This window comes from Bos taurus, chromosome 15 (assembly GCF_002263795.3).
Source record: "Bos taurus isolate L1 Dominette 01449 registration number 42190680 breed Hereford chromosome 15, ARS-UCD2.0, whole genome shotgun sequence".
In the NCBI taxonomy this organism is placed as follows: Eukaryota; Metazoa; Chordata; class Mammalia; order Artiodactyla; family Bovidae; genus Bos; species Bos taurus.
This window is the reverse complement of record NC_037342.1, coordinates 77,125,640-77,145,338: the sequence shown is the minus strand read 5'-3', so window position 1 is coordinate 77,145,338 and position 19,699 is coordinate 77,125,640. Positions and strand designations below refer to the sequence as shown.

General features: G+C 53.7%; 2 protein-coding genes across 59 annotated transcripts in view; both read right to left on the bottom strand.

Annotated features, from left to right (window-relative positions):
- The window catches only part of MADD (MAP kinase activating death domain), a 40,556-nt gene extending 35,353 nt beyond the window's left edge, over window positions 1–5,203 (bottom strand). For 48 of the 51 annotated variants that reach the window (XM_059874796.1, XM_059874806.1, XM_059874799.1 and 45 more), the window contains exons 1-3: window positions 4,932–5,203; window positions 1,287–1,446; window positions 83–679 (exon numbers count right to left, since the gene is read on the bottom strand). In XM_059874796.1, the coding sequence (XP_059730779.1) occupies window positions 83–679; window positions 1,287–1,348 (659 nt within the window). In that variant the 5' untranslated portion in view covers window positions 1,349–1,446; window positions 4,932–5,203. Of the gene's footprint in view, window positions 1–82; window positions 680–1,286; window positions 1,447–3,978; window positions 4,544–4,931 lie in introns of those variants that run through there. The other 3 variants (XM_059874797.1, XM_059874798.1, NM_001193078.1) reach the window with 3 other exon arrangements.
- Window positions 5,204–6,699: 1,496 nt separating this feature from the next.
- On the bottom strand, window positions 6,700–19,686 carry NR1H3 (nuclear receptor subfamily 1 group H member 3). 8 transcript variants are annotated; one of them, XM_024975103.2, is made up of 10 exons: window positions 19,542–19,659; window positions 12,865–12,944; window positions 12,149–12,337; window positions 11,372–11,638; window positions 10,795–11,003; window positions 10,508–10,687; window positions 10,226–10,325; window positions 7,501–7,614; window positions 7,187–7,281; window positions 6,700–6,995 (listed from the first exon to the last, which is right to left on the bottom strand). In XM_024975103.2, exons 2-10 carry the CDS (start codon window positions 12,905–12,907, stop codon window positions 6,849–6,851), a joined length of 1,344 nt encoding a protein of 447 aa, XP_024830871.1. In that variant the 5' UTR covers window positions 12,908–12,944; window positions 19,542–19,659; the 3' UTR covers window positions 6,700–6,848. The 8 variants fall into 8 exon arrangements, with proteins under 8 accessions (XP_024830871.1, NP_001014861.1, XP_005216481.1 ...); NM_001014861.1 differs by lacking the exon at window positions 19,542–19,659 and adding an exon at window positions 13,704–13,849; XM_005216424.5 differs by lacking the exon at window positions 19,542–19,659 and adding an exon at window positions 13,704–13,822 and having other exon boundaries at window positions 11,372–11,668.
- Window positions 19,687–19,699: the final 13 nt, after the last annotated feature.

The following is a 19,699-nucleotide window of genomic DNA, read 5'->3' as shown; positions in this document are numbered from 1 at the left end:
GAAATCCCTACGCCCCTCACCATCCAACTACACCTCAACTCCAGATGCCTCCCCTGTTTCGAGCAGAGGCAGCGAACCATACCTCTGTATGCCTCGAGGGAGGCCCAGTTTCTTGCCCAGCAGGCGCTCGCTGCAGCAGTCCACCAGACGCTTGAGGGTGTACAGACACTCTCGGAAGGTAGAGAAGAAGGGGTAGTGGCTGAGCACGCACAGGGACGTCAGCGTGCTGTTGCGGGACCGGCTCCCCGCCTTGGCCCGGCGTCTGGCCCGCGGAGACTGGCTCACGTCTGGGGTGGAGTCGGCACTGGGCGGCTGCAGGGATGGGCCGCTCTCCGAGGTCTTGGGGCCCACCTCCTCGGAGACGAAGGGGGCTCGGGGCCCTTCCTTCCCCCGGGACCCTGGCCCGGCCTCCCCCTTTTCCTTAGGCACGCGCTTTTGGAAGGAGCGGTAGAAGTTGACGCAGATGCCATATCGGGTGACACCAGTGTCCTTGTCCGTGAGGGTGAAGACAAAAGAGGTGTCATCCCGCAGGGTCATGCGCCGCTGCCGCACGCTCAGGCAGCCCTCCGGCTGGCAGAAGAACACGACATCCGGGGGCAGGGGAAACTCCGAGTGGTCCTCTAGTGGGTACCGCCGTAGCAGTTCCGGAGTCTGGGCCACACTGTCACTGCTCGGGTGCCTGGAGAACATACAGACAAGGTCAGCAGCCTGAAGGGACAGCATGCTCTTTTGGGTTTTAACCACAGTAAAGAAAAATAATAATAATAATAATTTAACCACAGTGGAGAAGTAAATGCTCTTTGGATAAAGTAACCTAGCTGCAGGACCTGGGAAAGCATGCCACGTTGAGGTCTGTGCTGCCATGAAGATGCCTATATTGAAATGAAAGGCAAGTGGCGACAGTAAAATTGTCACCACACCTTAAGATGACTAGCATCTTTCAAGGTGAGTTAGCTAATGAATTCCCCAAGGAGCATAGGTAGACAGAAAAGGAGCACAACGTACTTTTCCTTTTTTCCAAAATAAGGAAGCTGAAGTAGATAAGAGTGTATTTGCTCAAAATCACAAAGATGCTATCTAAGAGCAGAGGTTTGCTCTTTCTCTTCCTCCAGGCCAGTAGCCTCGATCCGCCTGTTCTGTTTTTCCAACTGGCAGCAAATTTCCCATCAGGGTCAAATAACAGAAGAATGAGATATGCAAAGCAATGTGGGAGTAGGGAAGGGGATTCCTTACAGATTTTGTGGCTACCCCAGATGACTGGACAAAATCAGTCACTTCCTGGTTACCTGGCCCCTACGATCACCAGGTAGTCAAGTAACCGAGGACAGGACTTCTTCTTTTGCACCATGGCTCCAATTCATCAGTTCATCTCAGAGAAACTTCAAGGCACCAGGCATGGAGTCAACGTTCGCAGGACGAATTCTGATGTTATCTGAAAAGCCAAGTCTAATAGGAAAAAAAGTACTGATAAGATCCACTGCTTCACCTAAGGGACTCATCCCTCTCCACGTCAACCCAGGTCAGAAGATCTTCCATTTTACTACTAAAGATAGGAGAACATGACACTTTTCCCAGTCTAGAGCTCTGTCCCGGCTTATGAGCTCACAGAGTCACATGTCAAGAAGTAGGATAAATAATGGCTCACCTCCCATCCCTACAAACCAGGGCGTTTCCAGCCTCACTTCTGGGGCTGTTTCTGAAAAAGAGGCCTGGTCAGTCCAATCTGGACTCAATTATCATAATAACAAAAATTAAGTCACTTTCAGGACTGCTGCAGGGTACATCAGGATCAAACCAGACTCTGTAATCAGAACTAATCTGCACTCCTAGCTCTAGGTGGAAACCTAATTATTCTGTTCCAACATTCTGCGTTCAGCTTGATGTGAAACCACCCTATAGACTATACTTAATTGCACTCAGACAACAACAGACGGCTACTCTACCCCATGTGATCTCAAACGAGGGCTCTCCCTGCCCCGCTGCTGCCTCCATTCCATTTTTCTTCCCTCTTTAAGCAAGAAAGGGGCCAAGTGGCTACAGATACTAGCTCTGCCCTTGGTGCTGAATCATAGTCTTCCGCCTCTACTCTGGTTCCGGGATTTGAATCAGTGATACAGTACACACGGATGAGGCCCTGTCCTTCTGGATCTTAGAGATAAAGAATCTAAAGGCAGAAACAACAGGATTTCTGTGAGGAGAGGGAGAGGTACTCAGGGAAATTTCTAAACCACAGTCCAAAATTAGGAAAAGCTTCCATGTCTTGCCCTGGAGAAGGAAATGGCAACCCACTCCAGCATTCTTGCCTGGAGAATCCCATGGACAGAGGAGCCTGGTGGGCTACTGTCCTTGGGGTCGCAAAGAGTCAGACATGACTGAGCGACTGAGCACTTACTCCATGTCTTAACTGCAATTTATTTCCTGTTCAATTTCCATATACTTCCCTAAATAAAATGTTTCACTCCATGCCAAGGCCACTTTCAGCACTTCCAGCATTGCACCTCTGTGCCCAACACATGGCCACACTAGGACCTTGTTCACTGCACACACAGAACCCCACTGCACTACACACACTCTTACACACCACTCCCTTCTTTGCTGCTGCATGTACAATGCAAACACTCCCTGTAGGCTTAAGGCTCTACCTGATCTAGATGAGAAGTTATATCTTTTTTCTCTCTACTTAACCATTTTTAAAAACTATTTACAGCACCCCTCTCCAATCCTCAAAATACTTCTCCCTCCTTTCCCTTGCTCCCCATAGAGGGCCTGCAGGTAATAGGATTCGGTTTTGTCTCCATAGCAACTCTGGCTCCAGCACTATTTATAGCAGAGCTGCCACCCCTCCCCTGCGTGGTGACCGCACAGTGCTAGCAGCTGCTACCCCAGAGCTGCCCGGTGCCCGTAACAATTCATTCTCCTTGAATCTAGAGAAGCCTCTTCCACTGACAGCATCTACTGATTATCAGGTTATCTTCTCCCTCATGTGCCTTTAGTTTGCACTTGGTCCTAATTTTGGATTTTGTTAAGAGATTATCTCCCTTCTATACAACCACAACCAAGTTCCCAAGCTTGCCGTATACTCATTTCTAGGCATCACTGCCACCGCAAGAGCCCTCTGGGTCTCCCCACTGCTATGGAATCATGAGCATACCGCAGAATGTAGAGCACTGTTAACAGAGCTCCTCCCAAGCGGAATGAGAAGGGGAGGGGAACACAGAAATGAAATGGGAAGATGGGTAAAAGCATAACTCATTCTCTAAACAATTATGTGTTTGTGGTGGTCATTTTATGATGTATTTAAACGTCAGATCACTGTTGTACATCTGAAACTAACATAACAGTGTACTGTCAACCACACTTCAATAAAAATGTTTGCTCCAAAAAAAAAAAAAGAATCATGTGGAAAATGCCTAGTGAGAGCCAAAGCACCTTAAAATAAAACAGAACTCGCAGGACCAGGGCTCAAGGCTGAGCCTTGAAATCTATGTTTACACTGAAAACCAGGAGCCCTTTACAACCAAAAATCTAGAAGATCACACCTGAAGCATTTTCTACTGATATACTAGGCATCGGACCTCTATCCTTGGTGGGATCCCAGCCCCCTCTGAACTGAAAATCACTTGATAAAACTGAAATCATTATCATGCTCTACAGTGTTCATCTCCCTCCAAAGCCACAAGGACCCAGAGACGACGTGACCATTCTGGCCACTAGCGACAGGATGGATTTTTAGCCTCGGCTCATATCTCATCAACAGCCACTGCCTTCAGTTATTCAGATTGCAGAGATAACTAAGGCTTTCCTACCCTTCTCCCCTCCTCACAAAGACTCTGGATCCTCTAACATGACCTATAACTCAACACTCTGTCTTCACATCCACCCACTCGGCCTCTAGCCTCAACCACATTTACAAAACGTAGAACCCATCATTATTAGCCCCTATATTCCAAAGGCATCAAGCTCCAAACGCAAACCTACCTGCTGAAGTTCTACACAGTTACCATCCACTGCATCCACAGAGCTTTAAATTATCTGTGTCTTTCAGCTTACAAATGGTCACACGGACCAGCTCCTTGGATCTGTCCCCCGTTTGGGGCAGGATGTTAATAGTAAAGCCACAGGAACCAGAGAGCGATATGACATCTTCGCTGACGTGAGCAACGACAGGAGGCTCTCTCCCCTCCCCCTCCTCCCCAGGCAGTGACCTTGCAAGCGCATCAGCACAGACTGGTCCAGCTTGGGGAAGAATGAGAGCAAGGAGGCAGGCGCTAGGCAGGGATGGGGAAGAGGGGAAGACAGGAATAGGAGGGCGAATTTAGAGGTGCACGAGGACGAGCAGGGAAGCTGTTGCAGTAAAGATGAACAACGGCGTCTCCACTCACCAACAAGCCAATTTTGAAACACCGAATTAAAAAAAAAAAAAAAATATATATATTTTTGAAGAACCAAATGTCCTTCTTCAAAACCTAACCAAAGATAAGCCGCGCGCCTGCGCGCACACACATATACACACGCGCACAGAAACAGACACACACAGGCTCGCCATGTGCTTAGCACGGCTCGGGCCCCCGGGCTGGACAGCTCTGCCCACCCCCTCACCTGCTGGACAGTTCTCCCCCCGCCCCCGCCCCGGAACCAGGGCCGCCAGTCCGCCCCGTAGGAACCCAGCCCTGCAGCCGCAAGCTGCGCCCAGGCTCGCAGCCCGAACCCCCTCAGCGGCCCGGACGCCCCCTCCTCCAGCCCCACCGGCCCTATTCCTTACTGACCCCTGCTCTTCCTCTCGAGACCTCCATACCCTCTCACACGCCTCTGGGGCCTCCTTAGAGACCCCTTCCCCATGGAGCTCCTGTTCCCTCCCAGGATCCGCTTCCCCCCGGGGAACCCAATTCCCAACACCTTCCTAGGGCCCCCAGCGGTCCGGACCTTCCTACCTCCCGGGCCTAGGGGGACCGGCCGGGCTCGGCTGGACGTCCCCGGGCAAGCCGGGCGTCAGTGGCTCCCCGGCCCCGGCGCCGCTCGGAGAGCAAGCCAGTTCCGCGTCTGCACCAGGGGGGCGCGCACCTCTCCGACTAGGTGAAGGAAGGGGAGGCTGAGGGGCGCCGGGGGCCGTACCATTCACCCCCGGGGGTGGGGGGGACAGGGCTGCACCAAGCCGAGCGCTGAAGGGCGGAGCCGGTCTCGGGAGAAGGGCGTTTACGCACACACCTAGGCGTGAGGGAGTGGGAGCGCGATGGGGCGCGTACGTGCCAAGGGGAGGGCCCACGGGAACGCTGCTGTGGGTGTGGGTTGCGCAAACATTTCAGTTCGACACGGTAATAGAGCCCATTTCAATGATGGTACGTTCACCCTGGAAGCGACTTCTCAACATAAGCTGCTCTCAGACTTTCTCGCCGTCCCCTTTACTTCACTTCCCTCCCCACCCCCCGCTCGCGGTTTGGAAGCGCCCAACCGCCCGTGCAGGGAAGCCGGCGGCTGAGGCGGCGGAGCCTACCAACTCGGGACGGCGGGGGGGGGGGGGCGGGGGGGGCCGGGCGGCTTGAGGCCGGAAGGCGCGGCCGCGTTATCACCTACGCCCGGTGCGCTCCAAGGAAGGGGGCGTGGGCGGCGCGCGGGGCCCGCTGGGAAATGCAGTCCAGCCCTTCTGAGAGGCTCAACCCGAGACGCGGCAGCCTCCCCTTGGCTTCAGAGGACATGACCCCCACCCCCCCTCCACCCCCCCGCCCCAGTCCCACAGGGCCTGCGGGCCAAGAGGAAGGACTTATTGTCCTTTGATTTTCAGGAAAATCGAGGCATTGGACCTGCACGGGCTAATACAGGTGCGCGACTGAGGCGTTGGTTCTGAAAAATAAATCCAACACCCCTCCCCCAGAGAAAGACAACGCGCGATCCCACCGGGATTCCTGAAGGGGAAGCAGGCCTCCCAGCCTCAGCACCTCATTGACCCTTTACGGCGCAATGGGAATTGTAAAAGGAGGTCCCCTCTCACGGCCGAGGCTGTCACTTTGTGACCTGCCTCCCTCCTCTTGAGTCTGGAAGCGGACCCTCAAGGACACACTAGCTTCCCGCCTCCGGTGGTCGGGCCCCCACTCCCACCCACCAATCCAGAAATCGGTTTCTATCCTTCTGAATTCAGTTTGGTCTTCCTATACAAACATCCTAAAGGAAATCAGTCCTGAATATTCATTGGAAGGACTGATGCTGAAGCTGAAACTCCAATACTTTGGCCACCTGATGCGAAGAGCTGACTCATTTGAAAAGACCGATTCTGGGAAAGATTGAAGGCGGGAGGAGAAGGGGACGACAGAGGATGAGATGGTTGGATGGCATCACCGACTGAATGGACATGAGTTTGAGTGAACTCCGGGAGTTGGGGATGGACAGGGAGGCCTGGCGTGCTGCAGTTGTGGGGTCGCAGAGAGTCAGACATGACTGAGCGACTGAACTGAAGGGAACTGATACAAACAGTGCCAGACCTCTCAATGTGGCAGCCCCGAGGCGCTTACAGCCAAGGAGGGACAGTGCAGAATTTCTCTGGGGGCCCTGTGGGGAAAAACAGGAAGTGGTAGAAGCAGCATGGGCAGCGCCCGGAGAGCCTAGTGCAAAGGGGCCCCCAGGTTCATCCATTTGACAGGGTTCACACAGTGTTCACGTGGAGCACAGTGTGGCTATCCCGACTACTCAGCAGCCACAGAACTCCCAACCCTTTGACTCTCCTTTAATGCCACGTGAGGATCTCCTCTGCCCAGCCCTCAGGAATGTTTGTCCTTCATCTGGCTCCACCTCTAGGAGGCAGCCACCCAGCCTCAGTCATCCAGCCCAGGAAAACAGAAGACACGGAGGAGGAACTGTCATTCGTGCACGTCCCAGATCTCAGAGAGCAGCGGGGGAAGCTTCTTATCCTGCAGGCGCAGGGCAAACACTTGCTCTGAGTGGACGCTGCTCAGTGTCCGGAGGCTCACCAGTTTCATCAGCATCCTTGGGAACATCAGTCGGTCCTAGGAAAGGAGAGGGACAAGTAGGGCCTTTTGTCTCTCCCCAGGGAAGAGGGGCCAGGGGTAGGGGAGTTGCGGGAGAGGCAGAGAAGTGTCTGTGCTCGATGCAGTCAGGGAGGGGTTCTAGAAGGGACAGCAGGTTTTCTGGGGATGAGCTGTGGAGAGGACGGAGGAGGAGCAGTGGGGAGACTCACATGGGGGTGGTGGATGGAGACGTAGGCATGCAGGGCCTCCACATATGTGTGTTGCAGCCTCTCTACCTGGAGCTGGTCCTGCACGTTGGGCCGGTCTACAGGTCACCAACAGAGTTGAGTGGCAGGTCTGGCCAGGGTCTCATTTCCATACCCCAAATCACAACCCCAGAAATAGGGACCTGCCGCACCCAACCTCTCCTATCCCACAGGAACACAGCAAGGGCCTCCACCCCCACGATCGTTGCCCTAAGGCGCCTGCAGCCCTCTCTGGTTTGAGTCTCTCGCTGGTTTTCCCTCTCGCCCCTCCTCCACACCTGCAGAGAAGATGCTGATGGCAATGAGCAAGGCAAACTCAGCATCATTTAGCTGCAGCTCGTTCATGGCTCTGGAGAACTCGAAGATGGGGTTGATGAACTCCACCTGCAGCCCTGGGGAGGAAGAAGAGAGGCTGGGGACTGTGGCATGGGCTTTGTTGTTCAATCCCTAAGTCATGTCTGACTCTCTTGCAACCACAGAGACTGTAGCCCACCAGGCTCCTCTGTCCATGGGATTTCCCTGGCACAAATATTGGAGTGGGCTGCCATTTCCCTCTCCAGGGAATCTTCCTGACCCCAGGATTGAAGCTGGGTCTCCTGCACTGGCAAGCGGATTCTTTACCACTGAGCCACCAGGTGAGTCCCATGACATGGGCAGCACAGCTCAATTTAGGAAGATACCAGGAAACTCAGTCAGAAGTCCCCAGGCTCTGCTGTGTAACCTTGGATAAGCTTCTTAGCCTCTTTAAGTCTCTTATGTGAGGTGGGAATCATATCTGAACTTACAGAATTGTGATGGTTAAATGGTAAAGCATACAGACCCCTTTGCACTGAACCCAGCATATAGGACATGCTAAATTAAATAATCACAATAATAATTCTGTTAGAATTCTTCTTAGAACTCTTCAGGGCCCCACATTACTAGAAATAGACGCAACTCTATGTTTGTTTACAAAAAGACTTCTTCACTGACAAGTGGCCTTACTTTGAATAGTAGCAACATTTCATTTTCCATCACAGGGGAGACAGCAGTGTGTTGAGGGTGTGGACTCTGTTGTTGGACTCCCTGGGTTTGAGTCCTGGCTCTACCACTTCCTAGGCTGTGTGACCTTGGGTAAGTTATTTAAGCTCTCTGGGCTTTGGTTTTCCTATCTCTAGGATGGAAATAATACTACCTATCTCATAATGGGTCCTTAGAATAATGAGTGGCACATAAAATAACTGCCATATAAGTGTTGAATAAATTTAAAAAAAAAATAGAACCAGTCTTCTTACTGAGAAGACTGAAGTTCAATAAATCATGACTTGTTCTAAAGGATAGCGTTCTAACGAACGTTTCTCCCAAACACAGTCAAACTCTCTCCACCCTACCCATCCCCTAGGTTTTCTCAGATGTCTTTTAGCAACCATCTGCTAACTTTTCCATTCCAGCCTTCTCGATTAGTCACTTCCTGTACTTTCACCCCGATGTTTATCAAGTGTGTCTTGATACACTTAATGGACAAGCTCTGTTTAGAAAGCCCTTCTTGGTGAGGTGTCCAGCCTTGAACGGCGCTGAACAGCCCCTTGGGAGGACGAGCCAGTTTTGGAGTTTCACCTCCTGTGAGGGTCCACTGCTGCTCGCTGAGTGAGCACCCCCACTGTGGTCGGCTCACGTCACTAGCCACTCACACGTACGTGCAGTATGTGGTGGTGGAGGTAGAGGGGGAGGGAGACCTACCCAAAGAGCACCGCTCCCCTCACTGAAAACATGAGAAATGAAAGACAAACACCACGACATGAAAACCGCTTATATAAACGAATCTATACATAGATGCAGATTCAGATAGCCCAAGTCCGTAAGTGCCGAAAGATACGTGCAGACGTGAAAACAGGCAAGGGTTCAGAAGGGAGGATGTTATGAAGGAGAAGGCCGTGGTTGGGTAGAGAAAGGGGGCAGGGCTGGGCTTCTAAAGCAGGAAAAAGTCATTACATCACTCCTATTAGGTGTCTCTACGTTCAAGCAGCGCACCGGGTGCTATAGAAGGCTAGAGGTGCCCACACAGCCCTCCCATGCCCTATGGTGAAGAGAGGCCTACCTAGAAAGCTCACTGGGTGGCCTGTGACCAGACAAGAGCTGGCCTGAGTCACCAGAAACCTTTCTGAACTCTGCCCTGGAAACCAGGATCCTCCAAACCTGAGAATGGAGTCAGCATCAGCCCTATTTTACAGACCCACTGACTCAGGTGTTAAACCACTCAGTCTCTTGTTCAGCCTCAGTCTGGTCTCTCCAAAACACCTTCTACCTTCCAACCCTTCTCCCACAGCACAAACATCAGCAGCAACCGAATATGAGGAAACCAACGCTGCTTAGCCTGCAAGCAAACATCAGCTAGAGAACCGCAGTGTGAACTAATTCTTGGAGAAAGTACTCCAGCTATGGGATGGGGACAGAAGTGTTCCCTCTTATCCTAAAACTGCCCCATCTGGGCATGTCTGCTGTGTTTTAACGCCAATGCCACGGCTCCTCAGAAAGCGCAGTTGAAAAGGAGGAAATCAGTCCGCATGATCCTTAAAGAGCACGTCTGTGAAAGGTTTTTCGTGATTGACTACTAAAGGGCTCAGTGAGGTTTTCGAGGATTTTTCCTAGCTTTTCTTCAAGCAAAATATTATTCATAAGCACAACATATAATGCAGATTTAAATGGAGCTTCTTGTTTGGCTAAAGTTAGGGTGAAGGATATGTCTGCTCTAAGGTGACACTGTGGAAACCCTGCCTCAGGTTCCTGGGAGCACAGTCTGAGAACTGATGGCCTAATGCAACAGAGACCAGGAATTGGTGTGGGGCAGTTAAGGGAAAACTATCAGCATTTCAACTTTCCATCTTGGAAAAACAGGTGGGTCTTTCCCTTTGGAGCCGCTCAAACCCTGGGCCTGCAGCTCTGTAGTCACTATGGACCCCCTGCATGATGGGACAAAATGCATGTGTCCATCCAGCCCAGCCCCTTTGTGAGCTCAGTCCTCACCTGCTTTGGCAAAGTCTTCCCGGTTATAACTGAAATCCTTGAGGAAGGTGATACTCTCACTTCCAGGGTTGTACCTCCGAGAGGTCTCCAGGAGCATCACCTGCACACAATGATCAGGCTGGTCTCGGGCCAGGGCACCTTCGAGCAAAGGGCAGCCCCTCAACCCTACTTCCCGGGCCGGGGGGTAGCGGGGAGGACACGGCTTTCCAGGGGGCTGGCTGGAGGCTCCTCCCACAGACATCCTGTTCAGGTCCTCCCTTCACCCCTGTCCCCGCCAGTCACCTCAATCGCAGACGTCTTCAGCAGGGCGATCTGGTCCTCCCGGCTGAGCTGCAGGAAGCCTGGCAGCTGTTTGGCAAAATCCACGATCTCCTGCACGGAGACGATGGCCAGCTCAGTGAAGTGAGCAAAGCGCTGCTGACGGGCCTCCCGGCTCTGGGGATCTGGTGCCATTGGCCAAGGCTGCCCGGAAAGGCAAGGAGGAAGGAAACAAAGCGCCCTGAGCTGGATGTCAAGAAGCCACCTGGGGCTCTGGGCACAGCCGTCTCTTCCCCAAGTCTCTCAGGTACCGTGACTCGAAGCTGGTCTGAGAAGGAGCGCCTGTTACACAGCTGCTGGGCAGCCACCAGCTTCTCAATCATGCCCAGCTGCTCTGGGCTGAGCTGGGGCAGGACTTGGGGAGGTGAGGAAGCTCTCGGGGGTGCAGATGTGGCCTGAGCCTGTTCCTCCTCTTGCCGCTTCATTTTCTTCAGACGGATCTGTTCTTCTGATAAGACACCTGAGGAGAGAGCGGGACAGGGTGAGGAGGGGAGAAGTGGGGAGACAGGAAACGGGGATGGGGCACAGGAATAGTTTGAGGCTCCAGAAAAGTGGAGAGTGTTGGATAAAGACAAAGAAGATACAAAAAAAAAACACATGCCATGTGGCATGTGGGATCTTAGTTGCCAGACCAGGGATGGAACCTGAGCCCCCTGCAGTGGAAGCTCAGTGTCCTAACCATCAGGGAAGTCCCTAAAGAAGAAACTTTAATCCACTCTTAGGAAGGCCTGCAACTCAGCTGCCTGTCTGCCCCCAGACCCTAGCAGCCACATGTCCCCTCTTCCCCATCAGCCTAACCGCCCCCAGCTCCGGTGTCCAGACACTCACACTCCTCCCGCATGCCCGCCTGGCGGCACTTGCGAAGGCGGCACTCCTGGCACTTGCGGCGCATGTAGGTGTCCATGGGGCAGTGGCCCCCGCTGTGGCAGACGTAGCGTGCCCCTTTGATGACACTGCGGCGGAAGAACCCCTTGCAGCCCTCGCAGCTCAGCACGTTGTAGTGGAAGCCGGAGGCCTTGTCCCCGCACACGCTGCACAGCTCGTTCCCCAGCATTTTGGGGGCGGGCCCCTTTTTCCGCTTTTGTGGACGAAGCTCTGGATGCAGGGAAGAGCCTTCATGTTCTTCTTTGGGGAGAAGGCTTAGTGCTCAGTTGGCCACTGCCCTGAGTACTCAGTGACCTTCATTCACTTCATTATACCAAGACTAGTCTCTCTATTCTAAGAAAGTAGCTCTCATACGCCACGCTGTCCTAGGTACTGTCTGAGCCCTTACAGGTGCTGATCCTTACAACAACCTACGAGATGGGTGCTCTTATTATTTCCATTTTATTGAGGCTCAGAAGAGCCTAAAAGTGAGTGAAGTCGCTCAGTCGTGTCCGACTCTCTGCGACCCCATGGACTGTAGCCCACCAGGCTCCTCTGTCCATGGGATTTTCCAGGCAAGAGTACTGGAGTGAAGAGCCTAAGACAGATGCAAGATTTACACTCAGATCACTTACGTCTAGTTGACGCCAAAGCCTTTGGACTTAACCCTGATCTCATAAGGTAAAGAGTCCTGATCCCAGATCCAGGGAGCCCCCACCTCCAAATCTGGCAGCTCCTCACCTGTGGACTCTGGAGGGGCCTCTACACCAGGGAGCAGGGCCGTGGGCTCTGGCGCCTCCAGCCCCATCCTCGAAGTGTCCCCAGCGGACTGCGGCGTGCTGGACTCCTCCCTGAGGATGCACTTGCTGCTTCCCAAGGGCTGGCTGCTTGCATCTTGTGCATCTGGTTCCCACAGCTCCACTGCAGAATCTGAACCCCGAAAGAGAGACACAAGGGGTCTCAGGCCCCCCCCCACCCCTCCTGCATTCTCCTGGGAAACTGCAAGTCTATCTCCGCCCACAGAGGGCAGCAAAACGCTGGCTCTGGCTCTGGGATCCTGGGATTGTTATGGGCTCTAGAGTGAGCCACTTGTAGTCCCCTGCACCTCAATGCCTTAAATGAGGACATTAAACTCTGTCCTTTGGGCGGGGGCTGAAGTTCGTCCATCTCAGAGATCAGACAGAAGTCTTGAAAGCCAAGCTGGGTAAGCCCTGGACAAGCCAAGCCTCCCCAGCAGCAAGCCCGGATTGAGAAGGATGGCAGGTTATCTGCAAGGGCCAGGCACGAGAACCAGCACAGAGGCAGCCCGGGCAGAAGGAGGTCAGCAACACCCAGAGCAGCTCTGAACTGTTCTCCAGGGGTGGGCAGAAGGCAGGTCATGTAGGAGGCTGATTCCCGCTGGAGGAGAGGAGCCAGCGCCCAGGCTCAGGGGAGAGGGCTGGAGTGAAGACGCTTACCAGGAGAAACATCAGGCACAGGAGCCTCCAGCCACAAAGACATCTCTTCCCGGAGCCCTGGACATTACCAAGGGACTGTCCTGCAGGAAGGATCCAGGTTACACTATTCCCAAACTGGGTCCCTTCCCCTCCTGATCCTGCCTTTTATCTATCCTCACATATCAGCTTATGTTTACCTGCCATGTATGTGTTAGCGCCTGTGCCAAGGCTTGCCATGCCTTCCTCACAACATCCCTGTGATGTCAGAGCTACTCTTAAACCCAATTTCCAGATGAGGAAACTGGAGTTACAAGACACGAAGAAAACTGCCTATGGCCACGCAGTTAGGCAGCGGTAGAGCCGAGGTAGACTCCCAACTCTGGTCTCTCCGACCTGAAAACTCTCATGTCTTGGCTACCGTGCCACCTTTTCTCCCCAGGCCCCGCTCCAGGCTGTCAGGGAACATTTGACGCCCCCGCGCCCGGCTTCTGTCAGAGCCCCTTCCCCTTACTCCTGCACTGGGGACCGCAGGCGTTGGGCCGAACCCGGGACAAGTTCTGAGATCCAGACTCCCTCCACCCAGCGATAAACACCGCTAGTTAAGACAAACCTCCCTCCTGCCACTTCCCGGGACAAAATTCTCGCCTCCGGGAGTCACCCCAGTTCACATAGAGGACCTCCTCCCTTGATCGCGACAAGTTATTCTGGGGCTTAGAGCGAGCGCTGCGCTTCCATCACCACCCTCCCTCGCTGCTCCCCAAAGACCCCCTTTCTAAAGCCCCGAGACACCCCGCACCCCCGCCCCCACTCCCGGACACGCAGACGCAGAGCCCCAGGGCAGAACTGAGGCGCAGACCCACCGGTGCCCGGGCCGCCAGACTCCCCGGCCGGGGCAGTCTCTGGAGCCCCCTTGCTGGGAAAGCAGGATGCTGCAGTCCCCCGGTCCGCAGGCCTCGGCGGCGGCCGAGGCGCCCAAACTGAGCGAGACAGGGGCCGGGAGCCCGGTGCCGACCGACTGGAGCCCGGGCCTCCTCGCCCCCGCCCCCGGCGCTGACTCCGCCCCTGCCGGCCGGCCGCCCCCTCGGCCCGGCGCCACCGCGGCCCCTGCCCCCCGAGCCCGGCGGCCGCATGTCCCCGCAGAGCGGCCCGCGGGTCTCCCCTTCCTCTCCTCACTCCGGCGGCTCGGAGCGGCTCTTACACAAACCGCTGCATCCCAGGCACCACCCCCCACCACCACCCCACTCCCCGCAGCCTCCAGAGTCGTCCCCTCCCCTCCGGAGACATCTCGCAGAGCAAAGGTCCCGGCCCGGCCCGGAATTGCGACACCGAGCCCCAGCCTGCTTTCCCAGTCTTCCTCCGCCTTCCCTGCCTCGGGAAGGGGCTGAGCAGCTCTCCCCACCATCTCCAGGCAGGAGATCTCCAGGGGTGGAGACGGGCAGGTTGCTGGGCCTTCAGGGAGTTTCTGACTGTGGGTGCCCTGCGGGGGGTGTGGGGGCCCTCCGCGAGGGGAAGAGGTTGGAGGGGGGGCTGGGGTGGAAAGAAGTCGCTTCAGCACTGGATGGTCTGGGATGGGAGGCTGTAGATCTGGGTACCAGCCCGGAGGACCTGAGAGGGTGTGTATGTAGGAACGGTTCCATCACAAGTGAAGGCAGGCCCTGTCCCGCTGCTCCTGAGACCATATCCCTGCCTTCCTGCCCCGCTGCCTGGAACACCGAGGTCTACCCTGAAGGTGGACGCCTCATTTTATTGATTTTACCTCCCCTGAAACAGAACCTGACATAGAGAAAGAAACAAGAGTAGGTACTGTGGTCCTGTTTGTTGAATGAATAAGTAAACAAGGAAAACAGCATGATCCTCTTCTATCCTATACTTGTTACCTCGAGTCAGTTTCATCCCCACAACACTGCTTCAGTGCAGGGGCTCTGAGCTCAGGTTTTGGATTCAAATTTGGGCCTTGCCTCTGCCTCTTATTTTCTGTGTGATCTTGATTAAGTGGGCTTCCCTGCTGGCTCAGGCTGTAAAGAATCCACCTGTGATGCAGGAGACCTGGGTTTGATCCCTGGGTGGGGAAGATCCCCTGGAGGAGGGCATGGCAGCCGACTCCAGTATTCTTGCCTGGAGAATCCCATGGGCAGAGGAGTCTGGCAGGCTCCAGTCCATGGGGTCACAGAGTCAGACACGACTGAGCAACTAACCACAGCACACAGCACTTGATTAACTGTTACTTAATGTCTCTGAACCTGTTTCCCTATCTTTATAACAGGGATAATAATAATGATTTTTACCACAGAAGGTTGTCGTGGCAATTAAACAATATATCAGATGTATCGCACCCAGTAAGAGTACTAGAGATGGTAGCAGTGATCAGCCTCCCAATTCCTTCAGCAATGGGTCTTCCCATCACCTTGGCTCTGAACACTATTAACCTTCCAGTGCTTATTTCCGTATACATCCCCCTCTTCTGGTCCTTGGAGCCGTCCCAGGAGGGAGGGAGGGTACAGTAACTCTGAGCTCCGTTTTCTTCTCAGAGAACACTGAGCTCAGGGCGGAGCCTTTTCCGGGACCACACACAGTCAGTGGCTGAGCTGGGATCGGAATCCAGATGTCCTCACTCAAGTCCCCGTCCTCTTTCTCCTGCGTCAGAGTCCGGGATGCCTCTCAGGTCTGCTGGACCAGTGAAGCACTGAGATGGGCAAAGCGGGAGCGGGGTCGGGGGTGGGGGGTGGCTGGGGTGCTGCAGTGGGAGAGGCAGAGGGCCCTGGGGATGCTTCAGTGCAGATGTGGGAAGCAAGGGGCTGAGGTTACTGCTGGTTGTCCCCCACCACCCCGCCCCACTCCCAGTTTCCTGCTCACAGGCTCTTCCTGTTTTGCTGTGAACTCCAGTTCCCATGGGTCCCACATTAAAGCAGAGAAGGACAGGAGGCCAGGGCGGGCAGCCAGAGGGACAGACACGGATATGAACAGGGCACCAGGGAAGAGGAGAGAGAGCAGGGCAAGAGTGGACACGGGGTGGGGGGAACTGGGTGGGAGAGGCACCAGGCAAGCAGAAACAGAAAGGAGCTTAGTGAAAGATGGGAGGAAGCTCAGGGTGGGACAGGGGGAACGGGTGGAAGTTGGGGACCAAAACTTGAGAAGACAGCAGGCTGGGCAGTGTTGCAAAATCTGCCCATGTATTCATTTTCACATTTCAGAAAAGCCCCTCTGACATCCCCCATCTCAAAGTTCTGCCTCCAGCTTTTGCTCTTGTTCCCTCTCATCACAAGGTCATCCCCTCACAAGGCCGGCACCCCAGGCTGGGCATCTCTGAGTCATGAGCACAAGGCCCAGCTGTCCTGGGAAAGTAAAAAACCAGGGACTCTGGCTCTTGGGCAACTGAAATGGTTCCGTCTTAAGCACGCACACCCTCTCTCGGCTCCCTCCTCCTCCAGTGCACAGGGAGGGTTAGCGGTGCCACTGAGACACCTGGTGATGGGCACTCGGGTGGAACTCTGGTCTGGGGTCTGATGACTTGTCTTCTGGGAGTCGGGAGAAGACCCTCGTTCACTCCAGATCCTCAACTCCTCTCCTCACGCCCTCATCTCCCCATAGGCCAGGACCGAGGACCACACACGAGCTGGTTCTGTCACCCTCTAACCTGGGCCAGAGCCGGCTGCTGAACAAGCAGCTTAGGGCGCCATCTCTCCCACGTCAGGGAGTCAGCCTCAGCCTCGTCTCAGAGGAGGAGGAAGCGTGACTGCCTGAGTTACCCCTTCAGGTTACAGGGGTTCAGGAGCCTCCCCCGCATGAGGGGAGTGCAAAATGGGCAAAGACCAAAACCTGTTGGTGGTCTCTCCACAGGGGTCCTGGAGACTAAGGACTGGGACATGTTCCCCAAGCCAGGGCCAGCAGTCAGTTATCTGCAGCGGGCATCACTTCTCACTTTGCCAGACCCCCAAACCTATCTACCAGTCTCCAGGAGGTGTCAGGTGCAAGGCCTCCCCTTCCCGAGGGGGCTTTCCTGTGTGCTTCCTCCACCCCGAGAGGAGGCATCCTGCCTGGGAGCTCCATTTAAGATCTTCCAGCTCCCCACAACCTGCAGAGGGAATCTGAAGCCAAGACAGGCACATCCCCCAGCCCGTGGTCACATGCACCACTAGATAACTCCCCTCAAAGCGCTCCCGTGAAGCAGGCCACAGGGTACACTTGGTGGTATGGAGGAGGGGGGCAAGTGCTTCCTGCTGCCTCCCTCACGATTCTGGAAGGCTGCAAAGTGTGGGGAGTGGGGGGTGGGGGGGCGGTCATCTTTCAGGCCAACCAAGTAACTTCTCAAACCCCCAGTCACAGGACAGGGAAGAACCCAGGAATTCCAGGTCGGTGAGTTCAGAGATGATACAGATGGCAGAAAGGAAAAAAAGAAAAGTAACATTTATTAGGCCCTACGACATACATTTATCTTTGCATGTATTATTTTATTTCTCCTTATATATAAAACCCCAAGAGGTAGTTACTAGCAGGAGGGGAAATCTCAGATTTGAACACAAGTGTAGCTGACTCAAAAGCTCAAACTCAAACAAAATTTCCACCTCACTCCATTACACAAAACTACCTTCCCAACTGGGAAAAACAATGAACTCACACGGATTTAGGTTCACTTCTGCCAACAAAGGGTAGAGCAGTGGTTCCCAAACCTGGCCTCCTTTTCAGAGATTCTGATTTATTTGGCCTGAGGTAGGAAGGGGATGACAGAGGATAAGATGGCTGGATGGCATCACCGACTCGATGCACATGAGTTTGGGTGGACTCCGGGAGTTGGTGATGGACAGGGAGGCCTGGCGGGCTGCAAATCATGGGGTCCCAAAGAGTCCGACACGACTTGAGTGACTGAACTGAACTGAACTGAGGCCCATGTATCCATCTACACATCCATTCTTTTAGCAGCTGTAGCTAAGAACCAAGGTTTGGGAACCACAGAACCATCTGGTGGAAAACAGGCGGAAGCTGGGGGTCCAGAAGCCAGGGCTCTGCTCTCGGCTCTAACATGCACTGTGATGCAATCCTCACCCTTCCTGGGTTTATTTCTCACCATCAAAACTGAAATAATATCTTCTCCATCAATACTTCCTACATTGGATATTTGCAGGCACAAAGAAAACAGAAATATTTGAGCAAGTGGGAAGAAAAGCAAAAGATGAATTTAAGGGATTTTTGTTCTACGTGCCAAAATTTAGTAAGCCTGGGATTTACACTCTGATATCACAACAGTCTGGTTACTTTGCAAGGAGAGTAAGGGGCATATTAAAATGAAATATTCAACAACTCCCATTAATATGCAGAATTTTGCCAATTAACCATGTCCCACTCAACCCCACCCACGTGAAAAGGTTTCCTTTGCTAGAAATCTCTTTATTGAAAATATTTGGGGGCCACTGAATATAGTTAAACAATGCAGTTTGAGTAGCCTGTGAGAAATAGCCCATTATAAGGAAAATTTGAATAGAAATCAGAAAACTTGAGTTTTAATCCAGTCTCCTGAATTGTGTGACCTTGGACAAGTCACTTCCTCTCTTAGGATTTGTTTTCTTATCTGTGAAGAAAAGGGGACTAGGTTACATCAAGGATTCAGAGGTGCTGATATATGAAGCTTATTAATGGTCTTCATGAACTTCTTGGGATTGTGTGCAAAATTCTATTTGTGTGTGGACATTTTTCTGGAGGAGAGGAGACTAAATTTTCATCTAATTCATAAAGGGGCTTGTGACTAAATACGGCTAAGAACTTTTTGACTACCCAGCCTTCAGATCTCAATTTCTATTCACTCCTCCGTAACAATTCTGGAAGCAAAGTTTAGATCCTGAAATACATGTAAATAATTCAATCTGGAGTCCTGGGGCAAAATAGTGACTCTGCTTTCTTCCACATGTTCTGATCAGGTTTTATTTCTCCAATGATCTGAGGTAATTGGCTACTAGGGGGCAGATCTGAATCAAAGCATCTCAATGGCCTTTGACCTGACTTCCTGGAGCAGTGAGTCCCTCCCCAAGTTCAGAGTCACAAAGATCTGAAGCCAGACTGGCTGCATCTATATCCTAGCAATGAGTGCCAAGCGGGCCTCTGTCTGATTCTGTGGAAAGCCCATCTACTCCTACTGTATGATATTCTCTTTTCCCTTACCCCTATATCTCCCCACTGGTCTGAAACGTCTCCCCTGAGGATTCACTGCTTTGGTTTTGCAGCCTGAACATCCTGTGCAACCCAACCCCTTTGAGAAGAGGCACGGCATCTTGATTCTAATCATCTAAAACTTGGAAGTGGACGGGTGGGAGGAGAGGGAAAAGGACTGGAAGGGGAAGTGAGAGAGCACCTTAAGCTCTGCTCAGGAAATGAGCAGCAGGCTAGACTGGGACCAACCTCAGGCACACGGGAAGTCCAAAGGGCTGGTACACCCTGTGCCCTACACCCCGAACAAGCCTTCCTTCAGGGAATAAGAGCCCGGGCCAAGGCTCAAATTCCACCCTAAGTAAGGCGTGTGGAGACAGCCGCCCTGGGCCACCCCTCGCCTCAATTCGGCGCCGGCTCTGGCTCTAGGTCAAGCCCGGAAGCACCCCCAGGCCCGAGGGGGCGCTCGCTCTCCCGGCCACGGTCCAGCCGAATACAAGAGCCACCTTGGTACGGGGGTCTCTGTGAGCAGAGGCAAAATCCACGTTCAGGGGTCTCTTTACCAAGACGAGGTCTTCAAACCCTTTCTGCAGGGCGAGGTCGCGCTACATTCCCACGCTCCTCCTCCACGGCAGGATCGCGAACCTCCTACAGGAATTCCCTCCGGGATTCCTCCTCCCACCATCCCTGCCCCGCGCCTTTACCAAGATGGCGGCGAGCG

Excerpts from the sequence above, each read along its gene's own strand:
- NR1H3 (XM_005216424.5), bottom strand. The coding sequence starts at position 12,907 with ATGTCTTTGTGGCTGGAGGCTCCTGTGCCTGATGTTTCTCCTG. Across the intron at positions 11,004-11,371 it reads GGCGGGCATGCGGGAGGAGT|GTGTCTTATCAGAAGAACAG; the intron begins GTGAGTGTCTGG and ends CTCTCTCCTCAG. Across the intron at positions 7,282-7,500 it reads CATCAGCATCTTCTCTGCAG|ACCGGCCCAACGTGCAGGAC; the intron begins GTGTGGAGGAGG and ends GGTGACCTGTAG.